The following is a 13,784-nucleotide window of genomic DNA, read 5'->3' as shown; positions in this document are numbered from 1 at the left end:
TGAACATCCATAAACATATAATGTGTACTTAACTGATTAACTGCTGTTTTAAAATTTTTTCAATCAGTTAGCGCATTCGTCAGTTCAGTTGTCACCATAAATGAACTGAAGAATGCAAAAACTAATATGTCTTTCTTCGGTTATTCAATTTACATAAGTTAAAATGTTTTCTAATAACAGTATTCTTCACGAAGGATTACTTTGAGTTTCTTCCGCTTGGTTTTAAACCAAACTCGATTTAATTCATCGGTGTTAATATTCTTAGAACACAAGCTATTGCAGCTCATTGGAGAATATCGTGTTCGAAATGCCTTCGAAGGCACTAGCACACACTCGTTCCTTCAGTGAAATTTTCAGATACTATTGCATACATACATAAAGATATAATTTTCGAAAATGAGCTTACAAAAAAAAAATTATAGTAGTATTTTGAATAGTAGACATTACAAGCATAATCATAGCTATCACATCGTCATCAAGTTTTATGCTCATTCTTGATAACTGCTCCATCCTTGAATATCATTCAGATGATCTGCGACCAGAGTTCCTTCTTTGTATCGAACTTGGACAAACTTGCTCAAATATAGAACAATTTGTTGTTGCCATTTTTGGAGGCACATAGTGTCTCCAACTTCGTCCAAAGCGTACGAGCATGTGTCTCGTTATAGATGTGATTATACACGTTGTCATCGACAAATTGTCAGATGTACCCACAGATTTGCTCGTGCTCGAAGTTCCATTCGGCATTTGATTTATCATCTGGTTTAGACTCACTGAATACCGGTAGGTGGATCTTTGTGACGTAGAGAAAATCTTTCATCTTACTTTTCCAAAGTTGATAAATAGAGCCATTAAGGCTAATCATTTACTTGTGTGTACCTCCATCTTTTGTGACTGCTACCAATGAATTAATCATCAAAGCGTGAACAAAAATGAACCACATCCCTAATACTGTCTAGAAAGCCTTTTCTGATTTGGAAGTTCAGACTAAGCTGTAACCAAAGAGCATACGAGGACTTCCTATAGTATTTGATAACATCGTTTTGATACCAGTTGTTGGGATATCAAAGAAATAAAGGAAGTAACATCGCATCGGAACATCATAAGTAATATCAACAATAAATAAGATGGAAACCAATATTTATAGTGGTTCACCCCAATATTGGACTACGTCCACTCTAAACCTCTCAAGGAGATCACTTCTTTATTAATAACAACAAAGACAAGAGAATTGAGAGTACAAAGTATTTCACTCAGAACATTCTAATTTGAACACTCACTTTCTCTCCACTAATCCGATTCCTTCCAAGGATAAACACTCCTTATGAAATCTCACATTAAATCATTCATCTCACTTCTATACTTATTATTGTAGATGAGAGGATTTTGTGTTTTGGTGTGATTTTGAAATGAAGAATGGACGGGTATTTACAGGTGAAGTTCAGAGAAAAAATAAAATAAAACATCATTGCTTATATAATCAAATCACTATTTTTACTAACACAAAACATGTGTTAATTATTTGTAAAAAAAGATGTGCCTTAAATTCAAATTTGTTGGCTTGATTTGTTTAACATTCTAAACCGTGAAACAAAAAGTACATGAAATATTTTCGGATTAGGGGATTTGAGGCAGCGGAATAACAAGAACGAACCCCTGCACCCGGCGAGGTAAAACGCAAATTACATTTTGAAAAATAGGGGAAGATATATAAGAGGTCAAAGTGGAAATTTCGACAACCTAAAAAGAAGGTGAAATTATGATGTCCTTTGCAATTTCTCATCACTGCCACTTTTCTTCTCTGGTTTTACCAAGTTCGTTTTTGGATGTTAGAATTCAAAAGATATATTCAGAGGACTATTCAGTAGCAACATATCAAAATTTTACGAGTTCAAATTTATATTTATTTTATAACATAATTGAACAGATCACGTATCATATTCTTAATTAAGCATCGATTTAGGAACTAAGAGGCTGCGGCGAATGGATTTTTCCTTCCAAAATCTCGGTACAAATTGATTGAGCGGTTCTCAAATTCTCATTTTCAATATTAAGATGCATTTTTACATCAACACGAGTTATTTAAATCCTTGATACTACAATTATTTTAAATTCTTACTTTCAAATCGTATCAAGGAATCCGTTTCCTCCACCAAATGCCCTGTGTTATACATGTACAAATTATCTACATAAATGGAAGATTAATCAGTATATTTCTGCTAGTAAATAGTACATGCGAGACTATTTTACAAGAATCAGAAAATCATCTAGTCGTACCATAAAAAGTTCATGTTCATACAAAGTGACAATATAATGTCGTTCTAAAAACATGTGATCACCCAGCGAGCACTACATACAATTCAGAACAAAAATGAGATCGATTTAATTTATCTACAAGGCAGATTACCACAAATGACACCAATTTGACATCACTAGGATTGTGTCACAGTCGGCATTAGTGCCAATATTTGGTTCTTGATGATACCCATGCACTTCTGTATTTCATCATAGATTGGGAGATTTTGCGAACTGCAGGGCCGTAAGCTCGTGACAGCAGAATCTAGTATTTTCGCAACATCTTCTGGAGGGGATTGTCTTTCCGTACACTTCTGCAATAATAATAAATAAACAATAGCTATCTGTCAGCATGTATAAAGAGAGAGAGCCATTTCATCCGATGAAAAATGGGTCGCTTATGTGTTTCACCTGTATCATAAGTAAAGTAGCTATGCATCGAGTGATCAACTCCGAAGGAATTTGTGTCTCAATGTTGGAGGAATTAGCCACTTTTGAATCAGGTGTCTGCACCAAGTATGACATTCAAGAATTCAATTGATCCTCCACAAAATGGAGAAACAGAACAAATATGTAATATGGAGGACCTTACCGAGGGCATGCCAGATTCATCAGATGGAAGATGGTCGTTTACATAATCTATAGCTTCCTCTATTTTCTCGACGGAGTCTTCTTTGACCTTCAGGGATGATAGTGCCTAAAGTTTACGCGCAGACATTAAAACAACACCAGTAGAAAATGAATGTTACTAATATGATATAGAAAAATAAATCCCTATTCATCACCGTCATTGTTAAGCTCATAACCGGAAAAAGATAAGTATATAATAAATAAATGGTCACAAAATTACTATCCTGTTCATCTAGATGAAGCACTAGTCTATTATTACGATATCTTTCAATGAAAGATTAATCTCCCAATTCCAAGCAGACAAATATGATTCAACACTAACCATGTAAATACTCCTACTTCTGACAATTTAATGAGACTTACGACGAATTGAGCCATCTGAAGAAAAACTAGCTTTGGACTCTCTCAAAACGTAATCAGTAATCAACAAATTTAAAGTGAAAATGTTGCTGCACCAAAAACAAGAGTCCCGTGGTGTCTCACGGTGAAATGCTTCTAAAAATTGCATAATGATACATGCAGAAGTGTTCGACTGGGAAAGGGACGACTCAAAGTATGTATGCACTTGCATACCTGCATAGCTGCATCTACCAATATACGGGCTTTTGTCTTGGAGCTATCAATGATTTCATTCACATGCGATCCTGCTCCATGATGTTGGCATGCAGAACGGTCAACAGAATCACCTAAACTGGGGACTGGCTTATATTTAAGCGGACTGCTTCCTTGATATGTGTTGCGTAGTCTCAAGCGATGCAAAGCCGAAGAAACCTGCCACATAAAATTTGTGGTTGAACAATAGTTTGAATGCACCGAGCTCACAAATTAAAGCAAAAGGCAAACCATTCGTTTTCCTGAAGGGAGAAAATGTACCTGTTCATTGGCTTCATTCAACTGTACAAGCACTGCAGCATATTGCTTTCTGAACGAGTCTGAGTCTTTCAAAGAGACATCATCGTCTTTTTGATGTTTTAACACATCATCGTTCATGTTCCTTAACTCAAGAACTATTCCTTCCTACGTGTTATGGCAAAAAAGATGAGTCAACAAGCACAAGCCCATTTGATTCCATTGAAGTTCTGTTAAAGTTCAATGCCCAAAGAATAAAGCACTAGGTAACAGTAACACCAATAACTTGGCAAACTGTGGTGGTAAATTTTTCATGAGATGTACGAAAAAGATGTGAAGCTGTTGAACAATTTAAGGAAAATGTGTTGATGAGCATAAAATAACAATATCATAGATTAGTAGTTGGTAATATTGACCTTCTTATCAAGAGCGCGAGTCAGTTCAGCAAGAGCTTCAATGTCAGCTTCCTTTGCCTGGTTCGGAGCAACTGTACTAGGATGATATTGAGCTGTTTGTTGGTAAGAGGCAGTTTCACCAGGCCCAACCTTTGATTGCACATTAGCATTTGCAGAAGCTAACTGGAAAATAAAAATTTTATTTCAGACCTTTAGGCTTGTAATGAAATCACTATCTGTAGCAAGATTGAAAAAGTACACGGTTTGGAAGATGCATAGCTGACAACATATTTCACATTGAGGTTCGAACTCATACATGAGCCAAACAGCAATGCATAGATAATTTCTTCAGAATTTGTTCATGCACACTGAAACGACCAGTTCTTCTATTTCATTTGTGTTTCTTCCAGAAACTTGTATCTTCATTCATAGTAATTAGATGAAAATGTGAAATTAAAATTCAACAGAGCATAAATAATTTGGAGAGACATACATTGGATACTCCAATTACATATAGTTCATTATCTTTTCCACTATGATTTTATTAATTAAAAGTTAGTTTTCATCATATGCAACCATTATAGGAAATGCCCGAAAGATAGAAATGTCCAGGTTTCTATCAATCAAGGTACAACGTAGGTGAGAGGTGACAAGTTACTGCTGAATTGAACTTATGATCAACTAATTTTAATGAATAGTTAGAGAGAAATTCATGCCTTAGTCGGCTTCAGCGAACCGGAAAGATTAGCAAATGGAGACAACTGAGAGAGAACAAGACCGTCGCTGCTTTCGAGAGTGTCACCAGAAGAAAGCTTCATGTATTCTTTCAATCGCCCATTTATTTGTAATTCATTGAAATTTTCAAGAAACTTATCAGCAGCAACTGTATGTCCCCCAAGCATAGGCATATTCTCAAAAGGATACAAAGGCATGCAGTCAATATCCTGCCAAAACAAAAAGTTGGACATAAGATAAAGGATATAAGGATTTGAAGATAACACCTTTTGGAATTCTGCTTGTTTTTAAAATTTAAACATTTTCATATGCATATCAATTTCCCATGAGCAGCATGCCAAAGTGACCATTTATCATTTGCCAACAAGAGAAAGTATAAGTATAACACATAACATGAATTTCATTAGCTATAATTATTTAACACACAAAGATGTCATGATAATCTCTGCTCAAGGCCAACATCATCATTTCAAGATCTCTCTAATAAATTGACATGAATTTATACTTCTTGGTGACATTGCAACTTCGGGGTTTGACATAAAATGAAATCAGTGCCATGCGAGAAAAGCAGGTTACCGTGAGAAATTCAACCCCCAGCTCATGACGGTCAAATTGAACCCGACATTTAGAGTGATCAACAGTTAGCACACTTCCGTCATGAATCTCCCTTGTTTTTGGATGGATAGCTATAACACGTTGCCCAACTGACAAAGGCCTTGCAAGATCTGTCGGCAGTCCTTCCCTAACACCTTCACGAAGTTCAGTGTAGTGTTTTCTTACAGAATTGCGATACTGATTAAGCTTCTCTTTCTCTTCCTTCAGGAACTGCTCTGAAAATCGCCGTGGTTTACCGAGAGAACTGCATGAACAAAGCAGTCATATGGTTATCCAATGTAAACATGCTCGCTATCTTTAAAGGTCCAAATTCCAGATAATCGAAAAGATAAGTTTCCACAACCAATGACCAAAACATTACCTTCTAATGACGCCCCACTCTGCACGAGTCAATCTTGGAACATGACCTAATCCAACATGATACAAATATTCAACAAACTCCCTTTTCGCAAACCAAGGAGAATCAATAGCACTGTAAAGCCATTCATATGTACACCATCTCCTAAGACGTGAGTTCACCAAGCAATTAGATAGTTTTCCCTGTATTACATCAGAAAATGCATGAGTAAAGTATAATCTAGCTATCTACTTTCCAGCTGTTATATACTGGAAAATACCAAACCTTGAGATTTGTTTTGTCATGAAGTGAAGCAAGATGCAGGTAACTTTGGTCATTTTGAATTTTATCATAAAATTTCAAATCTTTTTGCGCCTGTGGTCTTTCGAGGTTCATCTTACGCCTGCTCCTAACTTTTGTGGTCAAGTTAACCTGATTAGCAAGAGGATCATGTATGGCCGATTGAGCTGAATCACTCCCTTCTTTTCGTAGAACAGCACCGGAAGAATTTTCAGATATTTTCATCAAATTTGGTGAACCACTTTGGGAAGTTTTCTTACTCTTGCTCGTCGACTTCTTCCCCGCATCTTGAGCCTAAACAAAGAGAAGATGCAGTTTGAGATAAATAAAGCATTAAGCCAACAACCCATAAGGAACAGTTCAAACAAATGTTACAAGTTGGGGCAGCATACAGAAGTACAGAACACCAAAAACAACTAAGCAAATCAATAAAAGGAAATTAAAACCCCTACGCTACTTAAAAGAAGAAGAATGTTAAGTACAATTACATGAAGAATGGAATCATATAGCAAAAAACAAGTACCTCGATTCCTGACGATTCACTCAGACGCACATCAGAGTTAGCATCAGTTTTTTCAATCTGAAAATGAACTCGTGTAAATCAACTGTACCAGAATCACAATTACAGCTGTTAAGAATGGTGAAATTGCGTCTATCTAACCTTAGATATCTGCACCCTTTGTTTTTTTCTGACACTTTTTGTGACAAGCCGACTAATATCGAGTTCTTCAGGAACAGAACTCTCATTATAAACAGAGACTTTTCCAGGTTTTGTTGTTTTGCTAGACGCAACTCCAAGATTTGGTTTATACACTTTCATCCTAACACCAGAGGATTTACGTTTTTCTTTTTGTTGGTTTGCCGGCAGAGCTTCCAACGAACCAGATTCATCAACATGGTCACCATCTTCATCTTTAAACCGCACGATCGACTCTGATGGAAAATTTTGAACTAATTATGGCAGGTAAAGAGGCAATTCAGTATGACAGTGTAGATGACTAAGAATTCATATAATGCTTTTACTAAGAGATATAACTCATAAACTGAATACTAAATCATATGGAAACATCTTGATTCTGTACATTTTTCCCAAAAAAGAATCAGAAAATTCCACACATTATTAAACTTAGCTTAAAAGTAGGACAAAGTAACACACCATATGAAAAAACAAGTTCCACCTCTTTTTCATTATTTTGTCCAGGACCTCATATTTCTTTAAGTCATGTCAGGCCCAGACTAATCCAGAGCCGAGTAGAATTGGCCCATTACAAGAAATACTTTACCAGAACCTATATTTTTCATTCAAAGAGTCGGACCTGAGCCTTGCTTAACAAGAATCAAACCCCTCATCGCTTGAAACCAATAGATAGTTTTCACTACTTTATAACAAGTTTATCAGGTGGATGAATAAATAAAATATGAAAAACCCACTGGGCACCGTACAAAAGCATATTCTTCTTAAAAAATAATGTACTCAACGACACTCTTGAGTCACCTGCTCCTCTAGAGAAAAGAATAACGGATATATGGGTTAAAAAATATCAATAATGGATAAACCACAAAGTAAGAACTCTTTATTTATGACTTGAAGAACAACACAAGTTGAAGCAACCCACTGGAAGAAGCAACCGACTGGACTGAGTTGTTACAGCACCAATTCCATTCCCCTAATTATTATTTTTAACAGGAAAATGATCATAGCTTCCTCACCATCTTCGTTTTCTGTTGGCATCATCAGCGACAAATCAGCCAGGGCTTTCAGGGCATCAAAGGCAGCACCTTCGTCTTCTGCACAGGTTAGATATATCTTAGGTTTGTAAACCTCAAGGGCTGGTACAAAATAAAAAGATTAAAAGTTAAGAGGAAATCAACATAAACAAAACAATAGAACTACATCATAAAGGCAAGTCTCATCTAGAATCTTGATGTCTTTGAAGCATCTAAGCGCGCAAATTCCTTATTCATATGACATAGACACATTAGATATATTTATAGCATATCAACATGTTCATAAAAAGTTAAGTACCTCTTTTGAAAAGAACCTTTTTGCTCTTTTTCCTCTGACTCGGCAGCGAGGACCTTAAGATCTTGGCGTCAGTGACCTCTACATCAAACTTTCCTTTCATTTCACCTAATCTTAAGCCTTCCTCTGTTCCACTGCATTCTTCCTTGATGTTCTCCAAGTCATTCTCATTAGTGTCATCAACATCAAACTTCTTGCCTACAAGCTTTCTCCCCTTCTGTCTTGCGGTATTAATACTTCCAGTTTTCATCGTAGAAGCTTTATGCTTAAACAGCTCTCCAGTGTCACCTTCTGTGCTTCCTTCTAAATCTTCTTCATCCATATCCTCACCCCAAATCTTTTCATCAGGTATTTCTGCTACAGAATGCTGTAACCAAAAGTAGGTATTTAAAATGGACGAAAGAATTATTCCTTCCATGCATAAGGTCAAATTATTACCTGTCTCTGAGCACTCCTAATAGGTGACGACATAACACTCTCAGTTCTTCTACTTGGTGTTCGAGAAACCTGGGGAGAACCACCTCTCTGTGATGCCTCTGCCAGAGCTACGGCTATTTCATGAGCAACTTCATCATCATCAGCATTAGCTTTGATTTTCAAGCCTTGCCTTGTTGGAGAAAAGTACTTTTCCAAAGAGTTATTTTCACCTGAAAATGAAACAGGGAACCTAGGTGTCCTTTTTCCAACAGGACGAGGTCGAGTTCCTGAAACAAAAGCAATAGTTACATCATTAGAATACCATGTTCTTACTGTTATAGCTTCAAAAGACCACAAAAAGAAGGGAAATATCAAATATGTGAGCTCTTCTCGATTAGATTTTAAAAGGGAGGGGGGGAGGCAATTGCGGAAAGAATGAAAAATTAAGCTCCATTCCAAATGTAATAAAATGGGCCAGCAGAACATTCAGAAATGAAATTTTAAAAATTTGCAGGAATTCTTATGCCTATAAAGCTAGGTACAAATCAGTCGTCCACACTAGCATGCAACTGTATCATGCCTTTGTGGTTAACTAAAGAAGATAAAAACATTGCTAACTCTTTTCTCATATCATTATCCATACCTCCAGTTCGTTTTTTCTTCAACGATGACAGGCAACCGTAACTTGATGCAACAGTCTGAGAATGAGAAACAAATTTCTCATCAGTTACTTTAGACGTAGTTGGCTGGACTTTTCCACAAGCACGCTTCTGAGTCTTTCGAGATGATCCTGCTCCATCATTGCTTTCTTGTTCACTGTCACTTCCAGCCTGTCAAACAAAAGTTAACAAGACCTAGTATGCACAAGCCATTACTAGATGCCAGTTACAAATGATACTTGGCATATCTAGACGGCAATTGAATTAACTTGATGATAACTCAGGTAACACAAATTCTCCACCCACATAATTCGTTGATTATGAGCAGAATACACTGATAAAGATCAACTAAAAGTATTCAATCTAATAAAAGTTTGATGTCATACAACACGAGGATGCATATATGACAAATTTCACCATCAGTCATCATACTCTCATCAAAATTATGTGGGTTCGTGTAAAGCATCACTTCCACTTTAAGGAGAAGAATAGAAAAGTATTCCCACAAAAAGACAAATGAATTATTTCTGCATAATATTCCATCATTTTTGCTCCTGTGAAACCTACAACACTTCACATCACGAATTTGAAAGCAGAGATTTTGGCTGCATATCATAATTTTGCTTATTGAAATAAAAGTCTCACCAAATTGCTGTAGTGATCAGTCATCATAGCAATAAGCCCAGCTTTAGAAGCAGTTCCCTCAGGAAGCGACAAATAAGCCTGAAATTAGAGAGCCAACAATAAGTAACAACCATTTCAAAAGAAGAAGTGAAGAATGGCTATGTGTCTCCCACTTGTGCTTTTTACAAAAAGAAAAATTCAACAATTTAAACCTTATTGCAAGAATTTGTTTAATCCTCATATGATGTGAACTTGAAACCAAATACATTTGAACTATGAACCCCTACTTAAAAGAACATGCAAGGACCAGTAGCTATCATGCCAGCAATGTTAATCTCCATAAATATGTGATGCTCTGCCTAATCACAGAAGAAAATAACAAAAAAAATCTACTTCACCCCATCAGTTTTTTTCGCTGACTACTATCGTACGACATATCATCCTGTCTTCCCATTCACTGCTCTACAAACCATCACAATTTAAATTATGTCAGATAGATGGCACTGCTTCAGTTTGTGAGCATGTACAATAAGAAATATTATGACATAAAAACCTTCAAGTTCTTTTAGCTACAACATGCATTTTAAAGGCTAAAGTTGTTCAGAAAATTCACGGTTTTTTTCTAATAGTTGGTTTCATTATGTACTTTCGAGCCCCAAAATGTTATTTAAATAGGAAGGGTAGAGCAAGAGTTTTTTATAGATTAAATAGTGAGGCAATGAGAACATTGAGAGGTGGCAACAGGCTGGAAGCAGGATATTTAAAGACAGTAGTGAGATGGCAAAACTGCCCCAATTTTTACTAGGAAAATTATGGTGTGATAAAAAAATTTACCCTATTCATAGTATAAAGAGCCTCCACCATTTCAAAAGATCTGTTTCGCACAGCAGCGGACACCTATAAACACACAAAACAGAAAAAACAAGCTGTCAGCAATGAACAGATTAGTGGCCAAAACAGTATGCCATGCACTAATTAATTCACAAGAAGGATCATCCCAGCACAAATTTCCTAGTGATTTTGTAGTAACTCAAAAATCGATCATGGAACTTATTAATTATTAATAACTGTGATCTCATTTTTTAAGAAAGGCATTCTAAGGTAACAAATTAATGCTAATAATGCAAAAGTATACGAGCAACCTACCTTTTTCCAATCTTTTCCATACTTGCGATAAGCTTCATAAAAGCGGATGAGTTCTTCCTGGCTCCATTGAGACCCAAGCATGCCAGACAGTTTCCTTTTCTGCAGATGATACAAAAGGGGAAGGATCTGATGCTTTATACATTTAAGCAGAACCACGAATTTTATCAATAGAAGAGAAAAAACACAGTTTAGATATCTAAATGCTGCACTATAATTAACTCAAGAGCAATTACAGCCTACAGGGGAAAAAATCAGATGCGACAACAAAAGGTTATAGCAAGGAATAATGTGGGAACTTGTCGTAAGAAATAATGCTGCCATTATCCTTGAGATCTCAACTCAAAGTCTCAATCGTCAATAAAAATTTTACATTTCAACAACCATCCTTTTCACTTCTCAGTTTTACAAGCTCCACGGAGAATATTATTGCAGTGTTCTATGAGGCACAAATGAATACATCATTGAACAAATAAACTCTACCAGTGGCAGTTCTTCTGACTAGCCCATTCACAAGACAAATCTCAATCACCATTAAAAAGGTTTAAGGTTGCTTAATTTAGAATTTCATATTTTACTCTAAAAGGCAAGTCTACCTGGCATGGATAGCAGTAAAAGGAGGACAATTAGTCCACGGATCCCTATCAGGTCAGCAAAACATGAAACTTTATACATTAAAATAGAGATGTCAGCACCAGCATTTTATTAACCAGGCAGAAGCATTGGCCAATAACGTTAGGTTTTAACGCATAGATTTCTAGCCTAGGTCGGAGCTACCACACAATAGAAACACAGGAAAATTGTTGGCATTGGAAAGAAATTTGAACTCCAACAATTCAACAGAAAACATATAAACCACACTCTAATCTCACCCGATCATTGCTTCTTCTAGCACTATCTCCATCTTTGTTTGGTGATATTTCATTAATATAAGAATAATTTTTATTCACGCTTCTTGATTTTCTTGGTGGACCCATTATCTGCTAAAAATACATAGACAAGTGAGTGAGTAAACTAGAAAAATGGATATAAAATACAAATAATCATGGACTGCGGGAAAACATATTCATTTGACACAACTACAAAAAATCTAAGAGAAGCATAGATCCTCTTTTTACACCATAAAAGAACTTTAAGCCCACACCATTTAAGTATTACCCATAATGAACATGTATAAAGGTGCAACCATTAGAAACAAAACATTTCTTCCACCCACTTGATAGCATAACCAAAACCCAAAAAAATATAACACAACTCATTTCCCACTCTCGAATAAATCTGAAACATGATTAAAAAAAATGTATATTAAGCAAATAAAGAACTATCTGACATAATTCCAATAGAAAAAACATATAAAAATGGCCCCAGCAAAAAAAATTTAATTTACACGCATACACACAGAAACACAAGACAAGAGAAGAAAGACACACCAATAACTAGCCCAAAGAAGGATAAGAAAATGGCTTTGAGCTAATACCGCCACACATTTAAATACTGAAAATATGAAAAAATAGAAGTTGGATCCAATTACAACCAACGCCAATAATTGTTCGTGCGGATGCAATCCACAGGAGCACACGTTAATCCAAAAACCCGCCGCTAAAAACATCTCAAAATCAATCATACTTGGAAGCTAAGCGCTCCAAAATTTACAGGACATTTCATACACACGCAGAAGTGGGAAAAAAGAAATCACACAGAACTGACCAAATTCACTCAGACGTGAAGCAATTTGAATTTGAAAACGGAAAAAAAATACAAAAATATCAGAATCACTGAACCAAAAGCCTTCGATCGAAGGAAACCTTTAATAATCACAACTTCGTAAAAACTCGAATCCACAAGCTTAAAAACAAAACTAAAATCAACAATACCTCTTTTTAACATTTACCTTTCATGCGAATTCAATTGAAAAAACTGGAAAGACTTCTTCAGCACAGATTTGATGAAGCCGGAGACGATTACAGATAAACAGAAGAAGGAATGTAATTTTAATTTTTGGGGGTAACAACCGCGAAACTCATTTGTTGGGTTTCTTTAATTTAATTAAATTAAATTAATATTTTAAATATTTTTATTTTTTTATAAAGCGGCCGAACAAGGTCACAAAAATCGGGTTTTTTTAAAAAATAATTTAAATTTTAAAATTTATTCAAAAATAATTTTTTTAAAAAAATATTTTCAAAAATACTGCAATCTGTGCTTTGTAAGCACGGACCATTGTCCATGTTGCGTAAGCGCAAACGATTGCAACTCCTTCCCCTTACACTCTATTCTAGTTTCGTACTGCTTTTTTCTTTGCCAATTTCGCTTTTTTTTCACTCCATTCATTTTCTAAACATTTCACGTGAATATTCAAAAGTTCACGTGAAGTTCAATAATTACAATACTCTTCAAAAATTTTCCTCTATATAATCTATCACATATTCGGCGAATGAGTTATCAGTTTCTTTGTGATTTTTCTCTCAAATTTCATTGGCAAAATGTCTAATATCGATGTACTCTTATATTTTGGTGGTCATGTAGTTATCGGTAATGGATCGGTTGAATATAGCATTCCATTTGTTAGACCGATACGAGTATTACGGTCTATTAATTTATTGGAGTTGGTTGAAGTTGTGCATAAAATGTTAGGAATCGATCCAACGAATTTTTCTCTGACGTTGTCAACAAAATATTCATTCATGGAGAGATCATCTTGGCATGAAATTCAAGTCAATCTCGTTGATGATAATACTTTACAGTTTATAATGCAATATGAC

At 35.6% G+C, this 13,784-nt stretch overlaps 2 protein-coding genes across 3 annotated transcripts in view; one reads left to right on the top strand and one right to left on the bottom strand.

The window, feature by feature from the left end:
• LOC140962059 (uncharacterized) overlaps positions 1-13,784 on the top strand; it is a 101,546-nt gene that overhangs the window by 23,697 nt on the left and 64,065 nt on the right. The window lies entirely within an intron of this gene.
• LOC140961408 (protein ALWAYS EARLY 3-like) lies at positions 2,127-13,063 on the bottom strand. Of its 2 annotated transcripts, none has more exons than XM_073419910.1 (21): positions 12,914-13,063; positions 11,895-12,002; positions 11,026-11,124; positions 10,714-10,776; positions 9,901-9,978; positions 9,240-9,426; positions 8,618-8,883; positions 8,183-8,546; positions 7,867-7,944; positions 6,818-7,107; positions 6,680-6,736; positions 6,142-6,450; positions 5,881-6,059; positions 5,481-5,763; positions 4,886-5,113; positions 4,191-4,352; positions 3,799-3,942; positions 3,499-3,696; positions 2,888-2,992; positions 2,707-2,802; positions 2,127-2,609 (listed from the first exon to the last, which is right to left on the bottom strand). In XM_073419910.1, the coding sequence occupies exons 2-21, from the start codon at positions 11,997-11,999 to the stop codon at positions 2,433-2,435; spliced, it is 3,468 nt and encodes a 1,155-aa protein (XP_073276011.1). In that variant the 5' UTR covers positions 12,000-12,002; positions 12,914-13,063; the 3' UTR covers positions 2,127-2,432. The 2 variants fall into 2 exon arrangements, with proteins under 2 accessions (XP_073276011.1, XP_073276012.1); XM_073419911.1 differs by having other exon boundaries at positions 6,818-7,089.

This window comes from Primulina huaijiensis, chromosome 16 (assembly GCF_012295235.1).
Source record: "Primulina huaijiensis isolate GDHJ02 chromosome 16, ASM1229523v2, whole genome shotgun sequence".
Lineage (NCBI taxonomy): Eukaryota > Viridiplantae > Streptophyta > Magnoliopsida > Lamiales > Gesneriaceae > Primulina > Primulina huaijiensis.
This window is presented reverse-complemented; position numbering and strand designations above follow the sequence as displayed.